Source organism: Neohortaea acidophila (genome assembly GCF_010093505.1).
Source record: "Neohortaea acidophila strain CBS 113389 unplaced genomic scaffold BDY17scaffold_4, whole genome shotgun sequence".
In the NCBI taxonomy this organism is placed as follows: Eukaryota; Fungi; Ascomycota; class Dothideomycetes; order Mycosphaerellales; family Teratosphaeriaceae; genus Neohortaea; species Neohortaea acidophila.
Window position 1 is genome coordinate 41,379 of NW_022985513.1, and position 18,552 is coordinate 59,930.

At 55.5% G+C, this 18,552-nt stretch overlaps 10 protein-coding genes across 10 annotated transcripts; 2 read left to right on the forward strand and 8 right to left on the reverse strand.

Annotated features, from left to right (window-relative positions):
* Window positions 1-4: 4 nt before the first annotated feature.
* On the reverse strand, window positions 5-2,049 carry BDY17DRAFT_294482 (major facilitator superfamily domain-containing protein). The gene is made up of 5 exons (XM_033733142.1): window positions 1,633-2,049; window positions 814-1,582; window positions 501-760; window positions 296-435; window positions 5-221 (listed from the first exon to the last, which is right to left on the reverse strand). Exons 1-5 carry the CDS (start codon window positions 1,916-1,918, stop codon window positions 18-20), a joined length of 1,659 nt encoding a protein of 552 aa, XP_033590387.1. The 5' UTR covers window positions 1,919-2,049; the 3' UTR covers window positions 5-17.
* Window positions 2,050-4,131, reverse strand: BDY17DRAFT_294483 (uncharacterized protein). The gene has a single exon (XM_033733143.1). The coding sequence runs from the start codon at window positions 3,832-3,834 to the stop codon at window positions 2,362-2,364; it is 1,473 nt and encodes a 490-aa protein (XP_033590388.1). The 5' UTR covers window positions 3,835-4,131; the 3' UTR covers window positions 2,050-2,361.
* A 45-nt stretch (window positions 4,132-4,176) lies between these two features.
* Window positions 4,177-5,945, reverse strand: BDY17DRAFT_294484 (uncharacterized protein). The gene is made up of 6 exons (XM_033733144.1): window positions 5,646-5,945; window positions 5,343-5,550; window positions 5,263-5,280; window positions 4,868-5,200; window positions 4,770-4,810; window positions 4,177-4,712 (listed from the first exon to the last, which is right to left on the reverse strand). The coding sequence occupies exons 1-6, from the start codon at window positions 5,714-5,716 to the stop codon at window positions 4,271-4,273; spliced, it is 1,113 nt and encodes a 370-aa protein (XP_033590389.1). The 5' UTR covers window positions 5,717-5,945; the 3' UTR covers window positions 4,177-4,270.
* Window positions 5,946-7,193: 1,248 nt separating this feature from the next.
* Window positions 7,194-9,350, forward strand: BDY17DRAFT_294488 (putative major facilitator superfamily transporter). Its single transcript, XM_033733145.1, has 4 exons — window positions 7,194-7,564; window positions 7,626-9,005; window positions 9,070-9,175; window positions 9,232-9,350. The coding sequence occupies exons 1-4, from the start codon at window positions 7,451-7,453 to the stop codon at window positions 9,333-9,335; spliced, it is 1,704 nt and encodes a 567-aa protein (XP_033590390.1). The 5' UTR covers window positions 7,194-7,450; the 3' UTR covers window positions 9,336-9,350.
* On the reverse strand, window positions 9,351-11,619 carry BDY17DRAFT_294490 (alkaline-phosphatase-like protein). The gene is made up of 4 exons (XM_033733146.1): window positions 11,082-11,619; window positions 10,449-11,031; window positions 9,925-10,392; window positions 9,351-9,871 (listed from the first exon to the last, which is right to left on the reverse strand). The coding sequence occupies exons 1-4, from the start codon at window positions 11,432-11,434 to the stop codon at window positions 9,464-9,466; spliced, it is 1,812 nt and encodes a 603-aa protein (XP_033590391.1). The 5' UTR covers window positions 11,435-11,619; the 3' UTR covers window positions 9,351-9,463.
* Window positions 11,620-11,871: 252 nt separating this feature from the next.
* Window positions 11,872-12,832, reverse strand: BDY17DRAFT_116287 (Cupredoxin). The gene is made up of 5 exons (XM_033729255.1): window positions 12,626-12,832; window positions 12,462-12,570; window positions 12,213-12,399; window positions 12,047-12,147; window positions 11,872-11,985 (listed from the first exon to the last, which is right to left on the reverse strand). The coding sequence occupies exons 2-5, from the start codon at window positions 12,512-12,514 to the stop codon at window positions 11,892-11,894; spliced, it is 435 nt and encodes a 144-aa protein (XP_033590392.1). The 5' UTR covers window positions 12,515-12,570; window positions 12,626-12,832; the 3' UTR covers window positions 11,872-11,891.
* A 127-nt stretch (window positions 12,833-12,959) lies between these two features.
* On the reverse strand, window positions 12,960-13,988 carry BDY17DRAFT_116238 (uncharacterized protein). The gene has a single exon (XM_033729253.1). The coding sequence runs from the start codon at window positions 13,630-13,632 to the stop codon at window positions 13,096-13,098; it is 537 nt and encodes a 178-aa protein (XP_033590393.1). The 5' UTR covers window positions 13,633-13,988; the 3' UTR covers window positions 12,960-13,095.
* On the reverse strand, window positions 13,670-15,127 carry BDY17DRAFT_294497 (ribosomal protein S5, N-terminal domain-containing protein). Its single transcript, XM_033733147.1, has 3 exons — window positions 14,669-15,127; window positions 14,349-14,606; window positions 13,670-14,289 (listed from the first exon to the last, which is right to left on the reverse strand). Exons 1-3 carry the CDS (start codon window positions 15,080-15,082, stop codon window positions 14,032-14,034), a joined length of 930 nt encoding a protein of 309 aa, XP_033590394.1. The 5' UTR covers window positions 15,083-15,127; the 3' UTR covers window positions 13,670-14,031.
* Window positions 15,128-15,407: 280 nt separating this feature from the next.
* Window positions 15,408-17,590, reverse strand: BDY17DRAFT_116256 (MgPPZ1,protein phosphatase 2A-like protein). Its single transcript, XM_033729254.1, has 4 exons — window positions 17,573-17,590; window positions 15,891-17,454; window positions 15,681-15,833; window positions 15,408-15,622 (listed from the first exon to the last, which is right to left on the reverse strand). Exons 2-4 carry the CDS (start codon window positions 17,313-17,315, stop codon window positions 15,593-15,595), a joined length of 1,608 nt encoding a protein of 535 aa, XP_033590395.1. The 5' UTR covers window positions 17,316-17,454; window positions 17,573-17,590; the 3' UTR covers window positions 15,408-15,592.
* BDY17DRAFT_116207 (uncharacterized protein) lies at window positions 17,467-18,298 on the forward strand. Its single transcript, XM_033729252.1, has one exon. It carries the CDS (start codon window positions 17,617-17,619, stop codon window positions 18,112-18,114), a length of 498 nt encoding a protein of 165 aa, XP_033590396.1. The 5' UTR covers window positions 17,467-17,616; the 3' UTR covers window positions 18,115-18,298.
* The last annotated feature ends 254 nt before the right edge of the window (window positions 18,299-18,552 follow it).

An 18,552-nucleotide genomic window follows, 5' to 3' on the forward strand; every position in this document is an offset into this window, starting at 1 on the left:
CGATTGGTAGATAGATGCTATGAAGCTGTGTATGCCCAATACCTCGCCGCGCTGATGGTGCGAAGGTATTTCCCCTTCCATTCCATCAGCAGAAAAGAAGCTCCGAATGCAAAGGCGAGGACTGCGACGGCGATGAAAGTGTTCTGTAGTCCTTGATCATCAATCCATGGGGTGATGGCGTAGTTGAATGCAAACGACATGGTGTTTCGGAAGAGGATCACCTGCACATGGGGGTAAAGAGAGCTGGTCAGCCATGATTCGTACGTTAACCACGTTCAAAGATTCCCAAGCATACCGATACAATGGATTCTCCCGCCATCTCTTTGAAGCAGTCCACGGCATAGGCCAGAGCATATGCGCCGCCGGCAACGTTGCAGTATCCCATGAATATGCCTCCAAGAAGTATGACAGGCCATGGCAGATGGTGAGCGGCACCTGATCAATTATCAGCACATCGTCTGGAAGCCATCCAGCTCTTTACCATGAAGGAGAGAACTGACCTATTCCCCACAGTGCCAAACCTGCAGCGATAATGGGACAGTAAATCAGCAGGCCCCAGAGTCTCTGCTCAGGCTCACGAAGGCCACCATTGCGGCGGGCCAGTCGAAGCGTGTACCAATCTGACAGTCTACCCGTCGTCACCCCGGCAATCAGTGTTCCGATTAGAGGCGCGACGTACGAGAGCCCGACGATGGCTGCGGAGAAGGTGTAGGGTGCGGCGGAAAGGATTGCGGAGCAGGTCGCATTGTATACGTTGTACCTGGGACCGAAAGTCAGACAGCACGACCACTCAGAGATCAAGGGGAGACTTACCATGCGAGCGCCGAACCATACATCAAGCCCGCCCATGTGATGTTGGGGAAGAGGAAGAAGATCAGGACGGGTCGATAGATCATGCGGATGAACTGCTTCTTTGTCACCTCACTACGAGAATAGAGTGCCAGTTTCTGCCGATATGTCTTGACGGAATAAGTGGGAGGCGAGGATGGAGAGGCCTCAATCTCAGATGGCGTGAGCGCTGCCTTTGGCGCCCTGTCTTTCTCCCACACCAGTTCTGGTGTTTTGGAGTCATCGTTGAACGTCACACTATCCTTTTGTAGTGTGCGCACCGATCTGTCCTGCTTCGCAGTTGAGCCTACCACTTCCACTTCCACGGATCCTCGCCTGTACATTGACTCTTCCAGCAGGAAGAATGCCAGGACAAAGTTCACCAACAGCAAAATGGCACCGAAGTGTTGCACCGACTGCCAGCCCAAGCTGTCACTCATGAAGCCCGCCACAATGGGCCCGAAAAAGTTGCTCCCGCATAGTGTGACCATGTAGAGACTGACGTATGTTCCGCGCTGATGGGCAAAAAAGATGTCCGCCACGGCGATCTCGGGTAGTACTTCCACAGGCGCGCAGAAGAAGCCGTAGAGACATCTCGCGGCGGCCCAGCTGCCGTACGTCGTGATCCAGGCGGTCCACTCGCTGATGGCGGCCAGGGCTATGATGCTGACGAGGAAGACGGGACGCCGACCGAATGTCAACGCGAGGGGCTGCCAGACGAGATTCGACCAGCCGGCCAGCAAGAACAGATAGCCTGGAGTGGTCAGCGGTGCCATGACAAAAGCGAATGACAACATAACGTACCAGTGCCGCGATTCAAGTCCGTTATGGAAAGTGAAGTGTCTTTGGTGATTGGTACAAAGACCGAATAGACCACGCACGCCGCCGTGCCATTGCAGAAAACGTAGAAGAAGACGAGGGAAATATTGAGCAGCTTTCTTGCCCGGGACCAATTCAGTGGATCGTCAGGATGGTCGGAGGGTCGAGGGACGAGGATCAATTCGTCGGATTTGCCCTCTTGGATATCGAGCAGGTGTACGCTGCCGGGAGGCAGCACTTCGGCATCGTGGAACAAGTTCGGATTCGCCATGATAATGACATTGACGCCTGTTGAGGTTTGAAAGAATGAAGATGCGGGAAGAGTGAGGGGATGGAGGGATCTTTGCGAGTCAGGCGTCCTGGCGTGTGTGCCTTTATCCGAGGAGGGTTCGAGTACGACGATCTCTGCCACTTCAGTCGACAGCCTGTCCGCGCTACGACGATACAAGCATCTCTACCCCGTCTCCCCGTGCATTGCCGCGGTGGCCAAGAAATGATAACGAATATTCGGGACGGCTGTGCCGTTGTCTGTGTGGACGTGTTGCATTAGAACCAGCCGCGAGATGCGAGTAAGTCGCAACATGCATTCAGGATTGTAGGTAGAGTACAGGGTAATCCACAAGGCCTAGTAACAAATGATTCATCGACTCCTCCGACGCCCGCACTGCAATGTGCTCCGAAGGGAAGTACGACCGCGAATCCGCCCTGCTTCATTCACCCCCGTTGGTCCTGCCCCAACGTCAACACCACCCACGCCACCGCCCCCTTCTCATCCTTCAGCGGAGTCCAATGGCAAACGAACTTGCTCAGCGCCATATCCGGCCGAGAATACAGCGTCATGGGAACGCTGATCGCAGTGCCTCCCTTCAACGCCGCTTTCACTGATGACTGGAAATCCGAGCTCAACCAGCCCGGCGCGTGGCTGCCCAAGAACTGGAAAATGTCTGTCCCCGCCGCGGAAGGATGATTTGCCATCTTCGACTTGGCAGGGAAGATTATTTCTGCCATGCCGCTCGACACGGAGGTGATGAGGAGAGTGGTGTAGTGGACGACGATAAAGTTGGAGTAAGCCGAGTAGAATGTTCTGAACTGCTTCTGAAGCGGCATGCCTGTCAACTGATTGAGCAGCTCGTCTTCCATTCCGGGCGGTTGCCTGCTGGGGGTCATCGTGCGACTGGTAGTGCGGAACAGCCTTCGGCCTCCAGATGCTTTCGACCTCAGTTCGCCGGACGGAGCAAGATCTGGCCGCCGATCTTCCGACTGGGCGAGGATCCTCAGCACGTCAGATGTACTGTGGACCGTGGTCGAGCAATTGATCTGGGCGCCGAGGCAGTGTACCAATCTCCCGTTCGCGTCGAAGAGAGGAGTGATGTAGAGCAAGTTCCAGAAAGGCTCCCCGTCCTTTCGCTGGTTTAAAAGCAGCTCGACGACCTCCTCGTGCTTGTCAATGCCCTCCCGGATGCGACGCACCACAGACATATCAGTCTCAAGGCTCTGCAGGAATCGACAGTTGCGTGGGATAATTTCCATGCGAGCATAGCCGGTCACCCTGACAAAACCGTCGGATGCGAAGACGATGGGGTTGTCGGCCTTGGAAGGATCCGTTAGAATAAAACAGTCTCCCAGCCCGCCATATCTGCTGCGATCGCCCCCGAGTGCCTTGGTTGCACTCAAGCTCATCTGGCTGCGGACAAAGCTGGGGTATATGCCGTACACAAGCTGCTCAATATCCGTCTGCGCGCTGTTGAAGATGCCCTCGAGCTTGGGCATTGCATTCGCCATCGAGGACTTGATGTCGCTTTTCACACGTACAACCACCGACTCGGGCACGTTGATCTGCGTCAGCGAGTCAGGGGAGAAGAAGTCGGCGTGAATTCCCGCAATGGCCGTGGAGACGTGTTGCAGCATTTGACGGTAGAGATGGACCCGGGCCAGGAACTCGATGTTTTCGCCGCAGAGTCTCGCTTGGCAGAACTTGAGAAGTTGGTGGGAGATGATCGGGTTGTACAGAGCTGTGCGGAAGACGGAGTGACTGAAAAACTCCGGCATGCTCGGGAGAGGGTCGGGTTCGCTGTGCGCGGCTTTTTCATGCCCGTCCAGTGATGGTATGGGGTCACCGAGGGGCCGTATGGATGTAACGTTGTGGACGGTATATGCATCGCCATCTTCCAACACTGCGTATGCCATGCCTATTCCCTATCACGGTTGATCGTATGCGCGGGCTGCGACACCCATTCTGAATCAGCGGCAAGAAGTGCGAGGGGAGTCGACTGACGATGCGGGCGTACACAGAGCGCTTGCTGAATCGGTTTCCAACGTGGAGTAATAGCTGCGAGGATCGCCGGCCGGCCTGTTTCAGCCCGAATATGTTCAGAGTGATAAGGATACAAGTGCGATTATGGTGCCGGGACATGGACTAGTAACGGAACAGAGAGTGAAGGCAGCAGCGGACTTAGACAGCCATCAAGGGCCATTGCGACGGCGAGCCGGGCAGGCACGACGGATGAAAACATCCCAGTTCAAGCGCAGCATGAGATTCTGTCGTATTTGCTGATACTACATACATGATGTAGTACGCGAAGCGCGATTGTCTCAAGATGAAAATCGTGGCAAATCGCCATCGTCAAACCTTGTCGAGACCCTGCTGGTTGAAGCCACAAGCCATTTGAGGATCGGGCTTGAAGGGAGGGGTGATGGAGCTGTTATAATACGAGCCATCATTGAAACAGTTGCAGTCACCGCTGCAATAGTCGAATGCGATATTGTTTAGCGTGGTCGCCAGTCGATTGGCCTCCTCGATGCAGGTATTTATGCAGTTGGAGAAGTTGGTGGCGGTGGTGTAGAAAATGCCGTTACCGAGTGGTCCTCCACTATTGCAATCGGTCGAGCACATTTCGGTGAAACCCCCAAAATCGCTACCTTGCGTGCAGTCCGTGGCCACCGCAGCGAGCGCCACCGTGGTGGTGGACGTGAATGTCGTAGTGGTGGATCGAATTGCGGTCGTGCTCTCTGTGATCGTCGTCGTTGAGGTAACTTTGACCCTTCTGTGCCGGAAGGCGGTTGATCTGCAAACCCGTCATCAATGCTCGGTCTTGGTGGCCTGATACGATGTGGGTACTTACGTGGATGTGGATATAATCGTGACAGTAGGTGTCGTTGTAACCTGGCATCGTCATCAGCCATGTTTTGAAGAAGCAGGTTACCGACGTAGTCTACTCACAGTCGTCGTCAGAGGCGTTTCGATGCAGGAGCAAACGGTAGAAATGACGGCTCCATCTTGACTGATCAGGGAAGACAGTAGTCCGGAATCGCCCACGCCTGTAGCAATTGGTCCGTTGCTGGCGGACGTCGAGAGAGAAGTCGTCTTTTTGTCAGGTGACTGTGTTCCTGTGCTAGCCGCTGCGGTTTCGGTAGAGGTGGTGCGGCCGTGTCTCTGGAGGCCACGTCCCTTCAGGCCTCTCTTTGAGGGTGCTGTTTGGCTGCAAACCGTAGCTGTGATTGTAGTAGTCGCCAAGAACGTCGAGGTGGGTCCAGTAGTCGAAGAATCAATGATCTAGACGTCCAAGTCAGCAATTTCAACATGCGGGCAGACTGTGTTGGAAAGCCGATACGTACGATCCTAGTGCTGATTGTCTATGGATGAGATGATTAGCTCTTGTGTTCAATTACACTAGTGCCCGATGCCATTGACTTACCGTCGAAGTAGTCGTTACAGTGCTTGTTTGGGTAATCGTGGCAGTAGGTGCCTCGACCGTAGAGGTATATGGGGGCAAGGGGTAAAGAGATGAGCAGAAGCTCTCGGCCTGGGGGAGAGCAGACAGCGGAAGAAACAGGTCATAGGGAGGACTGTCGCAGATGGATGTAGCAAGGCAGCTTGCTGCCCAAGCGGCAAAAAGAGTAAGACTAATAGGCTTCATCTTAGCAGTAGAAGACGCGAGAAGACCTCCAATGGGGTCGCGTAGTTGAGAATGGGCTTGATGGACACGACTTGGACTGACTGGAACGTGGCCATGTGGGTTATATATGTCCGCCACACCAAAGCGCGCCGCTTCAGCCGTGCCAAGTCCATCGGTTCGTGAGAAGACCAGTCTTGGACTTGCCTGATCCTTCGTACCACAAGCGATATACGAATCGATACCCTTGTTCAGCGGCTACACTGCAGTGGTGGTCTGCTAGAAGCAGTCGCTGTGAGATCAGCAGAGCCTACGCGAGTAGGTCGTCCTTCTTTGGTCGGGACCGGAGGCCGCATTGATCCTCCATGTGGTCAGCTAGCAATCGTGTTGTAGTTGTGATTGTACATCGGGAGTGGTTCGAGTGAGGCGGGGTTGCAGCAGCCTACGGAATTGACTTCACTAGCGTAGAGCTTGGTGAGCTTAGCATTTTAGCGAGACCACTCGTCACGCTCTTTACGCTGCAATGATCGTCTCTTTTCGGCACAATTGAGAGGTACCACGGGATCCGTATATGGCAGCCTGATGGATCTTTAACGAACCAAAGTCATGAGCTTTTGTGCCGCTCTCGTTGCATCCTGCCGAGTCCGAAAGGCCCATGCCCTAGGTGACTTTACCATTCGGGTGCACGGAACGCGAGTGCGTAGGTGTTCGGAGGATACGATTCACCAATTCTGTACATTTGTTCGGAACTTCTACTCTGGTCCCTTGACGAGCACATACCACCCGGACCCCTTCAGGTTCAACTCGTTCTCCTTGTTCACACACAGCCACTTGCCCGCCAGCTTCAAAAAGTAATAGCCGTTGTGGTCCGAATCGGCCTGTGCCTCGAAGTTGTAGGCATTGCCGTCCTCTTTCTGCTGCCACGACACCCAATCGCCGTCCCGTGCCGCAACCCGGCCATCTTTGTCTTCAATCTTCACGCTGCTCGTCCCATTCCAGATCATACCTCCCTTGGCGCAGTCCTGCAGGTAAGGGCTCGAAGTGCATGCAGTGACCCACTTGCTGCCATGAACGATTCGGTACTACGTGCCCAGGTCTGCGGCGCTTTGGTAGAAGTAGGCGTAGACGTCCAGTCGAGGCATGTCATCCTACTACAGCTTAGGAAAAGACAATATTGCTGACTTTACGATGCATGCTCACTTCTTTTGGCCAGAGCCCACGCGCTTTCATGTCCGCCACAGCAGCATGAACGGGGGCATAATCGGTGGCCATTATTGGGATGCGCGTACGTGCGAATGACGGAGGGAATTCGAATGGTTGGCACTGCAATAAGGATGAAGTCTGTACGCTGGGGAGATTGTTCGGGGTTGGACTACTTATACCTTACCCGTCCCATGTTCGTTGTCTTGGTGGACGTAATTCATGACGCTGATTTTTTAAAACGAGGCATCATGCATATATTACCTCCAGACGTATCGGCAGTGGATGGGGTTACGCTGGCGAGCGCTGGATATGTGGCGTGACGTAGATTGTGGACCTGGCGAAGAAGCGCATCGTTTCGAAGGTGTTGGCGATGGTGATCGCTAACGATGGACTCCACCGTGGGCTTGGTGGCGTCCATTCCATCAGAACCTGCCGTCGACTGCGTACGAGGTCGACAAGAGGCAGGGGTGACAGTCAAAGTGAGGTCGAGGTCTTGGGCACGGTAGGCTCAATGAGGCAATCGCGGGCTGTCGGCTCGTCGTCCCGATGTCGGATTTCAACAACTTGACATTTTCACCTCCCAAGCCCGTTGAGATTAGTCAATCTTTGGTGACAAGACTGGCTGGAGCCTGGCCCGAGGCATATGTCTTAGACCAGTTCGAACTTTCTCTTCTTTGCTAGCTGTCTGGGTGCGAAATGGCTCGGTGATGGCAGGCACTCAACCCAACAAGCCAGACCGGCGGGGCTCGGTCATCTCGTCCCATGAATATGACCCTCTCCTTCCCGCCGGACTCGAACCCTCCGTGTATAAGACGCTGAGCGTGAGTGTCCAAAGAGGCCACTGAAATCGAGTAGCATGAGACTAACGTGCTCAAACTCTAGCGAACGAGCGAGGTGGTTGCAGACGCCGCCGCCGCCGAAGATGGAGCACAAGCAAGGCCTGCACCTTCCGCCGGCGTCTACGCCACCCTCTCGGTTCTACTGCTGGGAGTGTTCGTCTCCCAGACCGACCAAAGCTTCGTGCTCGCCACTTACGGCGCCGTGTCTTCGGAATTCGACGACCTCGACGCGGGCTCCTGGCTCGTAACGGCGTACATTCTCGCCCAATGCGTTGCCCAACCGCTATACGGCCGACTGTCGGAGATCTTCGGACGAAAGGCATGCTTGCAGACGGCGTACCTGCTCTTCACGATTGGAACCGCAATGTCTGGCGTGGGACGCTCCATGGGCGAAGTCATCGCAGGTCGAGCAGTGCAAGGTGCGGGCGGCGCCGGTATGGTGTCTATGGTCTCCATCATCATCACCGACCTCGTCCCTCTACACGAAGTGGCCACGATGTGGGGCTATGTCAACATTCTCCAGACCACCGGTCGCAGCTGCGGCGGAGTGATTGGAGGCTTCCTCACGCAGACGCTGGGCTGGCGCTGGGCTTTCCTCATCCAATGCCCTCCTGTGCTCTTGGGCATCCTGCTGGTGCAGTGGCAACTCAAGCTTCCAAACAAGCACGACGAAGCCGAGCAGACAAAATGGGAGAAGCTTAAACGTGTGGACTTCATCGGTGCCACGTTTCTCTGCTTCACCATCTTTGCCGCTTGCTTCGTAATCGATACCGGCGGCCAGAAACTGGCGTGGAACTCGCCAACACTCATTGGCATCATGGCTGGTGGTGCGGTGTCGGCACTTCTCTTCGTCATTTCCGCCAACAGAACTCCGGAGCCCATCTTTCCACTACGTCTCATCGCCCATTATGACCTCGCGACAAACTACCTGATCATCGTGCTGCAATGCATCATCCAGATGTCTCTCATGATCTCCGTGCCTCTCTTCTTCCAAGCGACCAAGCTGGCAACAACAGGCGAAGCAGGCGCCTATCTCATCCCCGCCTTTGTAGGCAACGCTACCGGTGGCCTCGTCTCGGGCTTCTGGATTCGACGAACTGGGCGCTTCAAATGGCCAACAGTCACGGCACCAGTCCTGTCCATCATCTGCATGCTGCTGTGTCTGACCTGGAACTCGCATACCAACATCTTCCAGTCGCTCTTCATCCTACCCGGTGGTTTTGCCATGGGCATGATTTCCAGCTCCGCGTTTGTCGCCATTGCCTCTGCCGTTCCGGACGAAATAGCCATTGCTGGGTCGGGGATGTATCTCTTCTTCAACGTGGGAGCGATTACGGGAGCCAGTGCCGGGGCTGCCGTCTACCAAACCAGATTAAAGCAGGCTTTGGGCACGGCGTTGCAGGACGTCGATCACGGCACGCAGGTGAGAGTTCATCTCGGTGCGGCTGCTCTATCAGGACTGTCGTTCGCTGACATTGCTGGACTAGATTCGGAAGCGCCTCATGGAGAACATATCGTATCTGCGGAATCTCGATCCCAAATTGAGAGACCTCGTCATGCCGGCCTACGTAGAAAGCTTCCACAGCGTTCAGGGTACGTATCGCAAGCAGTTAGCACCTTTGTATCCCCCTTGGCTAACTTCATGGCAGTACTTGGACTCAGCTGCGCGGCAGCATCTCTCGTCGTTGCAGTCTTCTCGAGAGGAGGACGCTTGATAAAAGATACATCTGCGCCACAGGTAGCGGTGGATTGATTGAATAGAGCTCCATCTAGTTTCTTCTGCTATGTGTACCATGTGTACCATGTTTCTATGTGCTTACCATCCTTCCTACACCAACAACCAGTGTACCGTATCATCCTCTCAGGCCACGTTGGGGTCAACTAAGTCCACCACTCAATGGGCCCAGTGTATTGGAAGCTCTGCTGCTTGCCATCCACATTCACCGGAGCGACGCCATGTTTCTCATCATCCCACTTATTCACATGCTGTGGCCCCTCTGCCGCTTTCAGGTAACCCATCTCGCACGACGAAAAGCTGACGCGGGGTTGATCGTCGTAGAAAGCATCATACTCGGAATCAAGCGCCTGTCGAAGATTCTTGACTTTGGAGCTCCCGTGCAAGGTGTTCCACGGCTCGTGGCATTCTTTGCCGTAGCATGACTTCAGCACCATGAGAAGGGCGTCAATCCGGCTGAGGACGCGCTTGAATGAGCGGCCGGCGAGCTGGTAGGAGGATTGTAGATGCGCGTGGTCCTTGTGGAGGAGGTTGCTCATTTCGTGCGGATCTCGCTGCGCGACATGTTAGCCTTGCGCTGGTGTGAAGGGCGTACAACGACACTGACCTCAAGATCGTAAAACTCCTTGTCGCCCGAGCACCAGACGGTATACATCAGATTGTAGCCCTTGCCAATCACACGAGCGGTCTTGTAGGTATTGTTGCGAACGGAGATTTCCAAGTCCTTGAAGTCGGTGCCGGGAAAGTGAGGAAGAGGGTCGTCTCCGATCTTGCCGTACTTGCCCTCGGGCAGAGCGTGGCCCCAGAACTCAATGTTGACGTGCTCGCCGGACTCTGGTGAAGCCAGTTCCTCTTTGGTGAGGGGAATCGGGAAACCATCGAGTTCGACTTTCTCGCTGCCTTTGCTTCCCGCAATCTTCAACATTGTGGGACTCAGGTCGGTATGTGAGCTGATGACACCCGCTGTGTGGCCGGCCGGGATGCCCGGTCCACGGACGACCAGTGGAATATGGACATCCTCCTCATACGGGCATTCCTTGCCAGGCGACAAGCGATGTTGGCTGATGTGGTAACCCTAGAAGGCGATCATCAGCAGAGATTGTGGGGGAAGAGATGCAGCCCGTTACTCACATTATCCGTGGTGTAGAAGATGTAGGTATTGTCAAGGATACCCTTTGCCTCCAGCTTGTGGATCAACTCCTCCACCATTTCATCTACCGCTTGCAGCGACCGCAACCGGGACCGTTGAAACTCGTCATGATACTCGATTACCGTATCATTCAGCTGAGGCAGCTTGCGAACCCAGTCAGTGCCACTGGGCACATCGGGGTTGAAGTTGGCCACACGCGGAATCTTATAGTCCTTGAACAGATGGGCGTGGCGCTCGGCGTAGAAAGCCGTGTCGAAGGTCAAGGGAGGGGTGAACTTGACGTTCGAATGACATGCCACGGGGGCGATGCCCAGGAAGAAAGGCTCCTCGTGCAGAGTCGCCTCGTCCAAGAAGCCATAGGCCTTCTCAGCGACGACATCGACGGAGTATTTGCCCGCGTAGCTGACCGGCGGCGCTCCATTGCGGGTCATGTAGGCATTGTAATACTCGTAGGTGTAGGGGTCGAGGAGGAAGTCGGAGCCATTGAAGCCTTTGACATATGGGTCGTTATAATTGTCGATGCTGTGCGAATTGAATAGCTTGCCCGTGTAGTATGTGTTGTATCTGGCAATGTTAGGAGTGGGTTTGGTCGTCAGACATGGTGGTAGACATACCCAGCATTTTGCATCCACACGGGAAACCAGTCTTCATTCAACCCCTCCCGAACGAACTTCGGGTATCCCCCGTACGGTGGGAAGAGATCGGTGACGTTGGTCGAGTGAGCTGCTCGGCCTGTCCAAAGGTTGACGCGGCTGGGACAACAGACGGAGACGGTACAGTAATGATTGTCGTACAACGTCCCCTCATTAATCACATATTTCTGCAGCAATGGCATGTAGTCCAAAGAGTGCATATGCCAGTCCTGGTCGTCGGTCAAGATGAAGACGATGTTGGGGCGACGGGAGGTCTCTGCTTGGCCCAAGGCTGCCAGGCCGGCCAGCAAGGCTACCGTCGATTTCCAGTTCATCCTGACGACTTGTCCGTTCACATACGGAAGAGTAGATGCAAAAGCGAGAGGGTTGTGGGTCTATCGCGATCCGTATATTTTAGATGGAGCTCTGCTCGACGCCAAACGATGTCGGAGGCTCGTCGATGCAGGTCCCGCACATGGCCAGTCACGCCATAGCTCCCCATTCTCCACGTCGGCTTTTTTTAGGTCGAGCCATTGATCCAGAAGTGTGTCGGGAGTGTGTGACGTAGACTTGAAACTCCGAGACGGACGGGTCGTCGGCGACGGCCCTACTCGCTTCAACTTTCCGCATTCCTAACAAAATCTTCGAGTAAAGCTACCCTGATCATCAGAACAAGACCCTGCATTCGAATGCGGCTACCAACACCAGCTTCCCATCCCGGCGTCGCTGGGTATCTAATGTATTACCAATAATGATATAAGACTCCCTCCTCTATGCTTCTTTCCACCTGATCTAGTTGAAACTGCCTCCCTTGACCTTGGAAGGAGCCTTGCTGCCGGAGGCCTTTGACGCCAGCTTGCCGTAGGCGGCGAGAGTATTTGCGCCACTGGAACCGATGTATAATGTTAGCCTTGAACGGCAGAGTTGGAATTGGGACGACGACGTACGCAGGGTTGATGACGCCGTACATGCCATTCTCGCAATGGCCGGGAGTAGAGCAGTAGAAGGACTGAGGAGCGGTGCTGGTGACGGTCATGGTCCAAGTTTTCTGCGCAAGCCGTGTCAGTCAGGAAGAAGTGGAAGAAGTGGAAGAATGGCAAAGAGAAGACGCACGCCCTGGGGTCCGTTGCCGGAGAAGAAGGCGCCTTTCTTGTACGGCTGGCATCCGGACTTGAAGTTGCCTTGTGCCACGGTGTGGCCGGCGCCGTCGAAGACAAAGGCGATTTGGTCGCCCTTGGCTGCCGTGATGGTTTGCGGGCTGAAGCTGAGGCCATTGCTTCCGACGGCGACGGTGTGGATGCTGTGTACAAGACATGATTAGACTAATGCGAGTATTAGTTGATTTTGGTGATGATTGCATACGCGGCGGAGGCGAAGAAAGGCAGCGCCAGGGCGGAAAGGAGCGTGAACTTCATGATGAAATGAAGGATGTGTGTTGGTAATGAGCGACGAGAAGAGAGAATCGACAGAGCTACGAATGGACGATGAATGATGAAAACCCGCCATGCTCGGCCAGCAATGCTTACCTCTATATATACAGCGGTGCAAGCATCGCCTTGCTTTCTTCGCTTCACCACTTGGCAGCTCCTTTTAATCCGCAAATTGTCAAATTGGTGGCTTGTCCGGGGCAAGGCTCCAGATCCAGACCCAGCCCTACCAAAGTCTCGACCGCAGCACGGCCCATGGGCAGTAATTAAATACCGTAGATCAACCCTTGACTTCATCCTCCTCCGCAATGTGTGTTGTCTCCTTCGCCACGGACGCGATGCTGTGTCTGACAGTCGTGTTTGTCAATTAGACGCGATGAAATATTCATTGGTGGATAGCTGTTGCACCGCCCATTGATCAAGCGCGGCGAAAGACCAGCTGAAATCACATCTCCCAATGGCGTCCCCCGAGATTGCCAGCCGTTGCTCCTCCCATGCAGCCGCTCGCGCGCGCAGTCTTCAGGCGCGCGCCAAATTCCCTGCAACGCAAGCCACAGCACCTTCACCCTTCAAGCCGCAGCGGGAGGCTGAGGACCAAGCACTTCCCCCTTCTCACTAACAAGCGCCTCACATCCCATAGTCACCGCGGCGATGCGCGTCCAGCGCGTCTCGCTCGGGTTCCGCCAGGCATGCAAAGTGGCGCGCTGCACAACCATCTCCCCCGTCCCCAGCACGCGCGCCTCACCATTCGATAAAGTAAGTTCGATTTCTCCCATCAGCACGAAGATGAGGTCGACGCTGGCGTTGCGGTGCATGCCCACCTTTGCGCCTGGCGGTAGATCATTGTACCATACGCTCGTGCCGCCGTTGGGGCCGAGCAGTGAGATCTGGGGAGATGCTAAGGCGGCTTCGTAGCGTGTCAGATCGTCGTTGTCGTTAAAGGTGACAGGGTTTTGCTCGGTGCGATATGCGAGTCTTTGGCGCCCGCCGCCGCGCTCCATCGTGATGCCGAGTGAGGGTGGAACGGCGGTAGAGAAGAAGGAATTGCCGTCCGCATCATTCTCGATGATGTGCCGGAGAGGGTTTGATGGTGGGTTGTCGGCCATGGCTGGCAGTGTGATTGAAAGGAAGACAAGAGAAGAGTAGGCAGTCAAAATGTTATATGTGTCGAGGTTGCTACGTGGTCGATTGATGTAGCATGTCTTACGCCAAGACTTAAAAAATTTGCGCAGCCTTGTGGACACCTTTATGCTTGCTTTCTAACCTCCATGCCAGACGGGCAGGAATGACCACAACGTCTTACAGTGCGCAAGGTAACGTGTTTGCAGAAGAGATCACGGCGGCCTTGATTAGTCTTGGCTCAAGCTACACTACATATCTCGCTCTCCATCCTGTGGGGAGCATGAAGCATAACGATCGCCTGTTTCAGACCAGTCGAGCTCACATCGATCCTTCTCTTCGCTCCTCTCCTTCTTCGTCATAGTCGAATGCCGACTACGACCCGCCTAGTAGCGCTTGCCCTCGCGCAGCACATCGCTGAACTCCTCCAACGGGCTGCGAATGAGCTTCGTCTCCTTCCACAGGTTGGGGGTCAAGAAGCTGTAGGTGCTGGTGATGGCGACGAACGTGGCCTTGAGCGTGTTCTCGAGCGTCTTGGTGGAGCCGGAAGAGGCAGTGTAGATGTCGTTGACACCGGCCAGCTGGAGCAGACGCTTCACGGCGGGCGAGGCGACGAGGCCGGTACCACGGGGAGCGGGGATGAGCTGATTTGCAGGTCAGCGAATGTTGCCGCAGATCTAGTGGAACGACGAGGAATACTCACGCGAACGGTGACGGAACCACACTTGCCGCTCTCCTTGGTGGGGATGGAGTGAGGGTCACCGAGGTTGGTGCCCCAGTAACCACGACGGATGGGAACGACGGACAGCTTGGCAATGATGATGGCGGCACGGATGGCAGTGGCCACTTCCTTGGACGTCTTGATGCCGAGACCAATGTGGCCCTCGCTGTCGCCAATGACCACGATGGCCTTGAAGCGCGTGCGCTGACCGGCACGAGTCTGCTTCTGCACGGGTTTGATCTGTTTCCTCTCGTCAGTCTCGCTCTTATCCATTCACCGCGGTATCCATTGAGCCAACGCACCTTCATCACCTCATCCTTCAGCTTGGGCAGGAAGAAGTCGACAATCTGGTACTCCTTGATGGGCAGGGAGTGGAGGTAGATCTCTTCCATGCTCTTGATCTTGCCGGCCTTCACCAGACGGCCGAGCTTGGTGACGGGCTGCCATTCCTTCTCATCGTTCTTGGGTCCGCGGCCACGGCCACGTCCACGCCCACGCCCACGGCCGCGGTCACCGCCACGATCGCCACGAGAGCCGAATCCACCGCGCGCACCTGCTGCGGGAGCTGCACCACCGCGATCTGCCATTGTCGGGTTGTTGAACGTGTTGGTGCGGGAAATAAATGCGGCGTGCTGGTGTGAGGTGCAAGGACGAATTTTGGGAAAGCCGCGCTGGGAGAAGGTTGACGGTGCGAATTTCATGCCAAGACTTCGCATGGTCAGTGCACGCACGTGATACGCCTGGCTCGAGGAATCATGGGCAAGGGTGAATATCTGATCAACTCTACCCGCTGCATACATATTTCGAACACTCGCCGCAGAAAATACCGGTCATCCACACAATAATCCCCTGCGTCACCTCCGTCGGTCGATGCCCTCGCGAAGTACCCCCTCCACCACGCCTTCGTGGATGCCAGTGCTGTCTCATGCCGCCCTGCTGGATACCAAATCCATGTGTGTGTACTGGACGCTGTTGCGGTCCGACTGTCCTCCATGCTAACAATGCATCGGCTTTGCATTCTCTGCAGATCCACTACACGTGCAGCTATTGCCAAGATCCTTCCATGCTTGATGGGTGGTGCGCTGGCTACCCCGTACCGGTGAAAGGCGGTAAGATTGACCCGACCCAGGATTGATGGCTGCATAGGTATCGAGTGCCATGTTATCCCTATGTCGGCGCGGGGATAGGCTAATGTTGCCTTTACGGATGGTGTTCTGGCGTCTCAGCTAGTAGCTTTGGGGGATGTGGCTCGCAGGCTACAGGATCCAAGTTAGCGAAATAATTCCAGCGGCTCATTCCACACTGCAAACTAACCGGGCTGTTGAGCATGCTCTGCCTCTTGTTCCGGCTCTTCTTGATGTGACTCTTCAGCGCGCTCGAATCCAATGGCTTCAGGAGTTCGAACGAGCAAAGAAGCTCGCCTGAAACACTCATCACAGCGCCCCAGTTGTCGAATTCACCGCAGTACTACACGCGGTTAGTCTCCTCGCTTCCACCGCACAGGCGGGTCTGGTTTGCACTTACATTCGGCGCCGAGAACACCGTCACCAGAATCCGCTCGTTGAAAAACTCATATCCATCCTCGACGACCATGTGTGCGCGACACACCAGATCGAAATCATGCTTCGCCAAAAACTCCATAATCACCTTCTTACCAAAACAATAGCTCACGCCTCGTTCATTCGCCTCCCAATCGGCCTCCATGTCCGCTGGATCTGACCATAGGAGGTCGTTCAGCAATCCATAGTCGGGAACGTCGGTCGGCCGCGCGATATTGCGGATGTCGTCCATGTGCGACAGCGACGGCGAGAGACCGCCGTGCACGCAAAAGATCTTGCCGGCCACGATGGCGGCAATGGGAATGGTATTGAAGCAGTCCACAAACGTCTTCCACACCTTGACGTTGCATCGCCGCTTGCACTCATCGTAGAAACCGTAGACACGCGTGACATTTGCGCACTCGTGATTGCCTCGAAGCAGGAAGAAGTTCTCCGGGAAGCGTAGCTTGTAGCACAGGAGGAGCAAGATGGTTTCCAGAGATTGTTTTCCCCGATCCACGTAATCGCCCAAGAACAAGAAGTTGCTGTTCGGAGGGAAGCCGCACATTTCAAAAAGTCGAATGAGATCGGTGTATTGCCCATGCACGTCCCCCACAATCTTGACAGGAGGGGACAGCTCGAGGAGCGCGGGTTGCGACAGGAACAGCTCTCGAGCGGCGTTACAGATCGCTGTAATTTCTGCATTCTTCAAGCAGACCGTCTTGGTCACCTTGCCGGCATACCCAGCATCCACCAAGCGCTTGATCATGTCATCCAGGTCCATTTGCTTGAGTGCGCCAATATCTAGCGAGCTCGAGGTAGACAAAGAGTTGGAGTTGTGGTTGCTTTCCGCCATAGCGAGCACGGCTGCTGCTCCGGATGTGGGTGTGCTGGTGGAGTCCCTCTTCATCAAGATAGAAGGCAGTGGCTCGGCGTTGATGGTGGTTGCCTGATGTCCCGCCGCGGTCGGCGGGGCATCGGAGACGGCATCCACCTCTCCGGAGCGCTGTGCATCTTCTACACCCTTGTGATCGCCCGTCATCGGCCCTTGCGTAGGCGATGGCGGTGGTTCGGGATCGTCATCGTCGTCGGCGTTGTTTTGACTGCGCGCATCGGCAGAATCGGACTGCGACTGCGAAGCTCTTGCCTGGCGCGCTCCCGCCTTGCCACTGGCAGTCGATTTGATCGACTGACTGTCGGTGTTATCCGCTAGAGCCGCTGTGGATGATCGAGGGCTGTCGGTGAGCCGGTTGGAGGGGATTTTGGTTCGAAGGGCGGTTCGAAGGGACCGGGAGGATTCTCGCGTGTCCGATTTGCTGAAGGAAGGGTATGAGGAGAGATCTGGCCCGGCGCCGGTAGGCGTCTGAGAGCCCGAGCTGTTCTTGCTGTCCTTGGAGGAGCCTTGGCCCATTTTCACAACTGTACTCCAGACGTTCCGCGCTCCCGTATCTTTCTCCTGCTCACGGTTGCCCCACGTTTTGATAGCAGATCGGTAGTGCCTGAGCTCTTCAGTCACCGGAGCCGGCTTAAGGCGGTCTGGACGGCCGGGAAAGGAAAGTCGGGCCGTGGGATTCGACAGGCTCTACGGCTCTTGCATGGAAGTTGTTGAGACCCGCTCCGCCAAGAAGTTGTATGCGCGGAGGAGGGGGTTCCTGCCGTTGCCCTGGTTTCGACGGCGTGGTTGCTGAAGGGGTCAGGGGGGATGTTGGGAGATGCGGGCGACTGTTGCTGAGTCTTTCGATGCGCAGGGTGGAGGGACGGCGGATGGGGTTGGTGTGATGTTTCGTCGTCAGCCTAGTGGAGTACGGAAGTTAGCCCAAGGCGCGTGCTTGGCGACTTTCCCGCTTCGTACCGGCCAAGAACACGGCGGGGATGGTGGACGTGGGGAGACGGACTTGGGGATGCAGGGCTCACTCGTGTTTGGGCGCAGAGTAGTGAAGGGCGGTGGGCGGTCTGTCTGTGAAGAGGGGATGTTTCCTGCCGTCTGCAGATCCGCCGCAATCGCGAGAAACACCGCAGTCTCGCCAATTTGTGGGGAAGCGCTAGGCACGTGGGCCAAGCCTGCACGACTTCACTGCACTCTGCATTCTTGCATGCACTCGTCTTGTTGGCAGCCGGATGACACTACAATCTTGTTCGGCGAGATGGATCGTCTCCGCCACGCAATCATCAGTGAGCGCTGCGTAAAACGGGTAGAATACTATCTGTGATTCTAATCGAAACGGGAGAGAACACCGTAACCTCTCTCTCTTGATCTCTCTGTATTTCTCTTGGATGTTTCAACGTGGACCGGCGGGCGGTCCACTCTCACGGCTACCAGATAGACATGGAAAGCATTGGGATGAGAGTGAAGGACTCCATTCATGGCGATCTCAAGGAGAACGAGCCCAGCTGGAGACTGCCCGTTCGGAGGCTCTCTTCATGTACAGCCGCACAGTTTCAACGCACTATCAGGTAAGCCGAAGGGTCCGTTCGTATTGATCGTAAGGAGACGCGGCACCTGCTGGAGACTGCCTGTTGGGACGCTCTTTTCGTGCAGCCGCTCCATTCGACGTGCTGGCACGTAAGCCAGCAGGCTCATCCAAAGCGACCGCGGGGAGGAGAGGCGACCTCGTAGGCACTTCGGCAAAGGGATCGAATTCTTGGTG

Excerpts from the sequence above, each read along its gene's own strand:
- BDY17DRAFT_294482 (XM_033733142.1), bottom strand. The coding sequence starts at position 1,918 with ATGGCGAATCCGAACTTGTTCCACGATGCCGAAGTGCTGCCTCCCGGC. Across the intron at positions 1,583-1,632 it reads GGACTTGAATCGCGGCACTG|GCTATCTGTTCTTGCTGGCC; the intron begins GTACGTTATGTT and ends TGACCACTCCAG. Across the intron at positions 222-295 it reads CGGGAGAATCCATTGTATCG|GTGATCCTCTTCCGAAACAC; the intron begins GTATGCTTGGGA and ends CCCCATGTGCAG.
- BDY17DRAFT_294483 (XM_033733143.1), bottom strand. The coding sequence starts at position 3,834 with ATGGCATACGCAGTGTTGGAAGATGGCGATGCATATACCGTCCACAAC.
- BDY17DRAFT_294484 (XM_033733144.1), bottom strand. The coding sequence starts at position 5,716 with ATGGACTTGGCACGGCTGAAGCGGCGCGCTTTGGTGTGGCGGACATAT. Across the intron at positions 5,551-5,645 it reads ACCCACATGGCCACGTTCCA|TCTTACTCTTTTTGCCGCTT; the intron begins GTCAGTCCAAGT and ends GAAGCCTATTAG. Across the intron at positions 4,713-4,769 it reads ACGATTATATCCACATCCAC|ATCAACCGCCTTCCGGCACA; the intron begins GTAAGTACCCAC and ends ACGGGTTTGCAG.
- BDY17DRAFT_294488 (XM_033733145.1), top strand. The coding sequence starts at position 7,451 with ATGGCAGGCACTCAACCCAACAAGCCAGACCGGCGGGGCTCGGTCATC. Across the intron at positions 7,565-7,625 it reads CCGTGTATAAGACGCTGAGC|CGAACGAGCGAGGTGGTTGC; the intron begins GTGAGTGTCCAA and ends CTCAAACTCTAG. Across the intron at positions 9,176-9,231 it reads AAGCTTCCACAGCGTTCAGG|TACTTGGACTCAGCTGCGCG; the intron begins GTACGTATCGCA and ends ACTTCATGGCAG.
- BDY17DRAFT_294490 (XM_033733146.1), bottom strand. The coding sequence starts at position 11,434 with ATGAACTGGAAATCGACGGTAGCCTTGCTGGCCGGCCTGGCAGCCTTG. Across the intron at positions 10,393-10,448 it reads TCTTCTACACCACGGATAAT|GGTTACCACATCAGCCAACA; the intron begins GTGAGTAACGGG and ends ATCGCCTTCTAG. Across the intron at positions 9,872-9,924 it reads AGGAGTTTTACGATCTTGAG|CGAGATCCGCACGAAATGAG; the intron begins GTCAGTGTCGTT and ends CATGTCGCGCAG.
- BDY17DRAFT_116287 (XM_033729255.1), bottom strand. The coding sequence starts at position 12,514 with ATGAAGTTCACGCTCCTTTCCGCCCTGGCGCTGCCTTTCTTCGCCTCC. Across the intron at positions 12,148-12,212 it reads CCGGCAACGGACCCCAGGGC|AAAACTTGGACCATGACCGT; the intron begins GTGCGTCTTCTC and ends CGGCTTGCGCAG. Across the intron at positions 11,986-12,046 it reads TACGGCGTCATCAACCCTGC|TGGCGCAAATACTCTCGCCG; the intron begins GTACGTCGTCGT and ends CATCGGTTCCAG.
- BDY17DRAFT_116238 (XM_033729253.1), bottom strand. The coding sequence starts at position 13,632 with ATGGCCGACAACCCACCATCAAACCCTCTCCGGCACATCATCGAGAAT.
- BDY17DRAFT_294497 (XM_033733147.1), bottom strand. The coding sequence starts at position 15,082 with ATGCGAAGTCTTGGCATGAAATTCGCACCGTCAACCTTCTCCCAGCGC. Across the intron at positions 14,607-14,668 it reads TGAAGGATGAGGTGATGAAG|ATCAAACCCGTGCAGAAGCA; the intron begins GTGCGTTGGCTC and ends GAGAGGAAACAG. Across the intron at positions 14,290-14,348 it reads GTGGTTCCGTCACCGTTCGC|CTCATCCCCGCTCCCCGTGG; the intron begins GTGAGTATTCCT and ends CCTGCAAATCAG.
- BDY17DRAFT_116256 (XM_033729254.1), bottom strand. The coding sequence starts at position 17,315 with ATGGGCCAAGGCTCCTCCAAGGACAGCAAGAACAGCTCGGGCTCTCAG. Across the intron at positions 15,834-15,890 it reads CGGTGTTCTCGGCGCCGAAT|TACTGCGGTGAATTCGACAA; the intron begins GTAAGTGCAAAC and ends AACCGCGTGTAG. Across the intron at positions 15,623-15,680 it reads AGAGCATGCTCAACAGCCCG|CCTGCGAGCCACATCCCCCA; the intron begins GTTAGTTTGCAG and ends TGGATCCTGTAG.
- BDY17DRAFT_116207 (XM_033729252.1), top strand. The coding sequence starts at position 17,617 with ATGCGGGCGACTGTTGCTGAGTCTTTCGATGCGCAGGGTGGAGGGACG.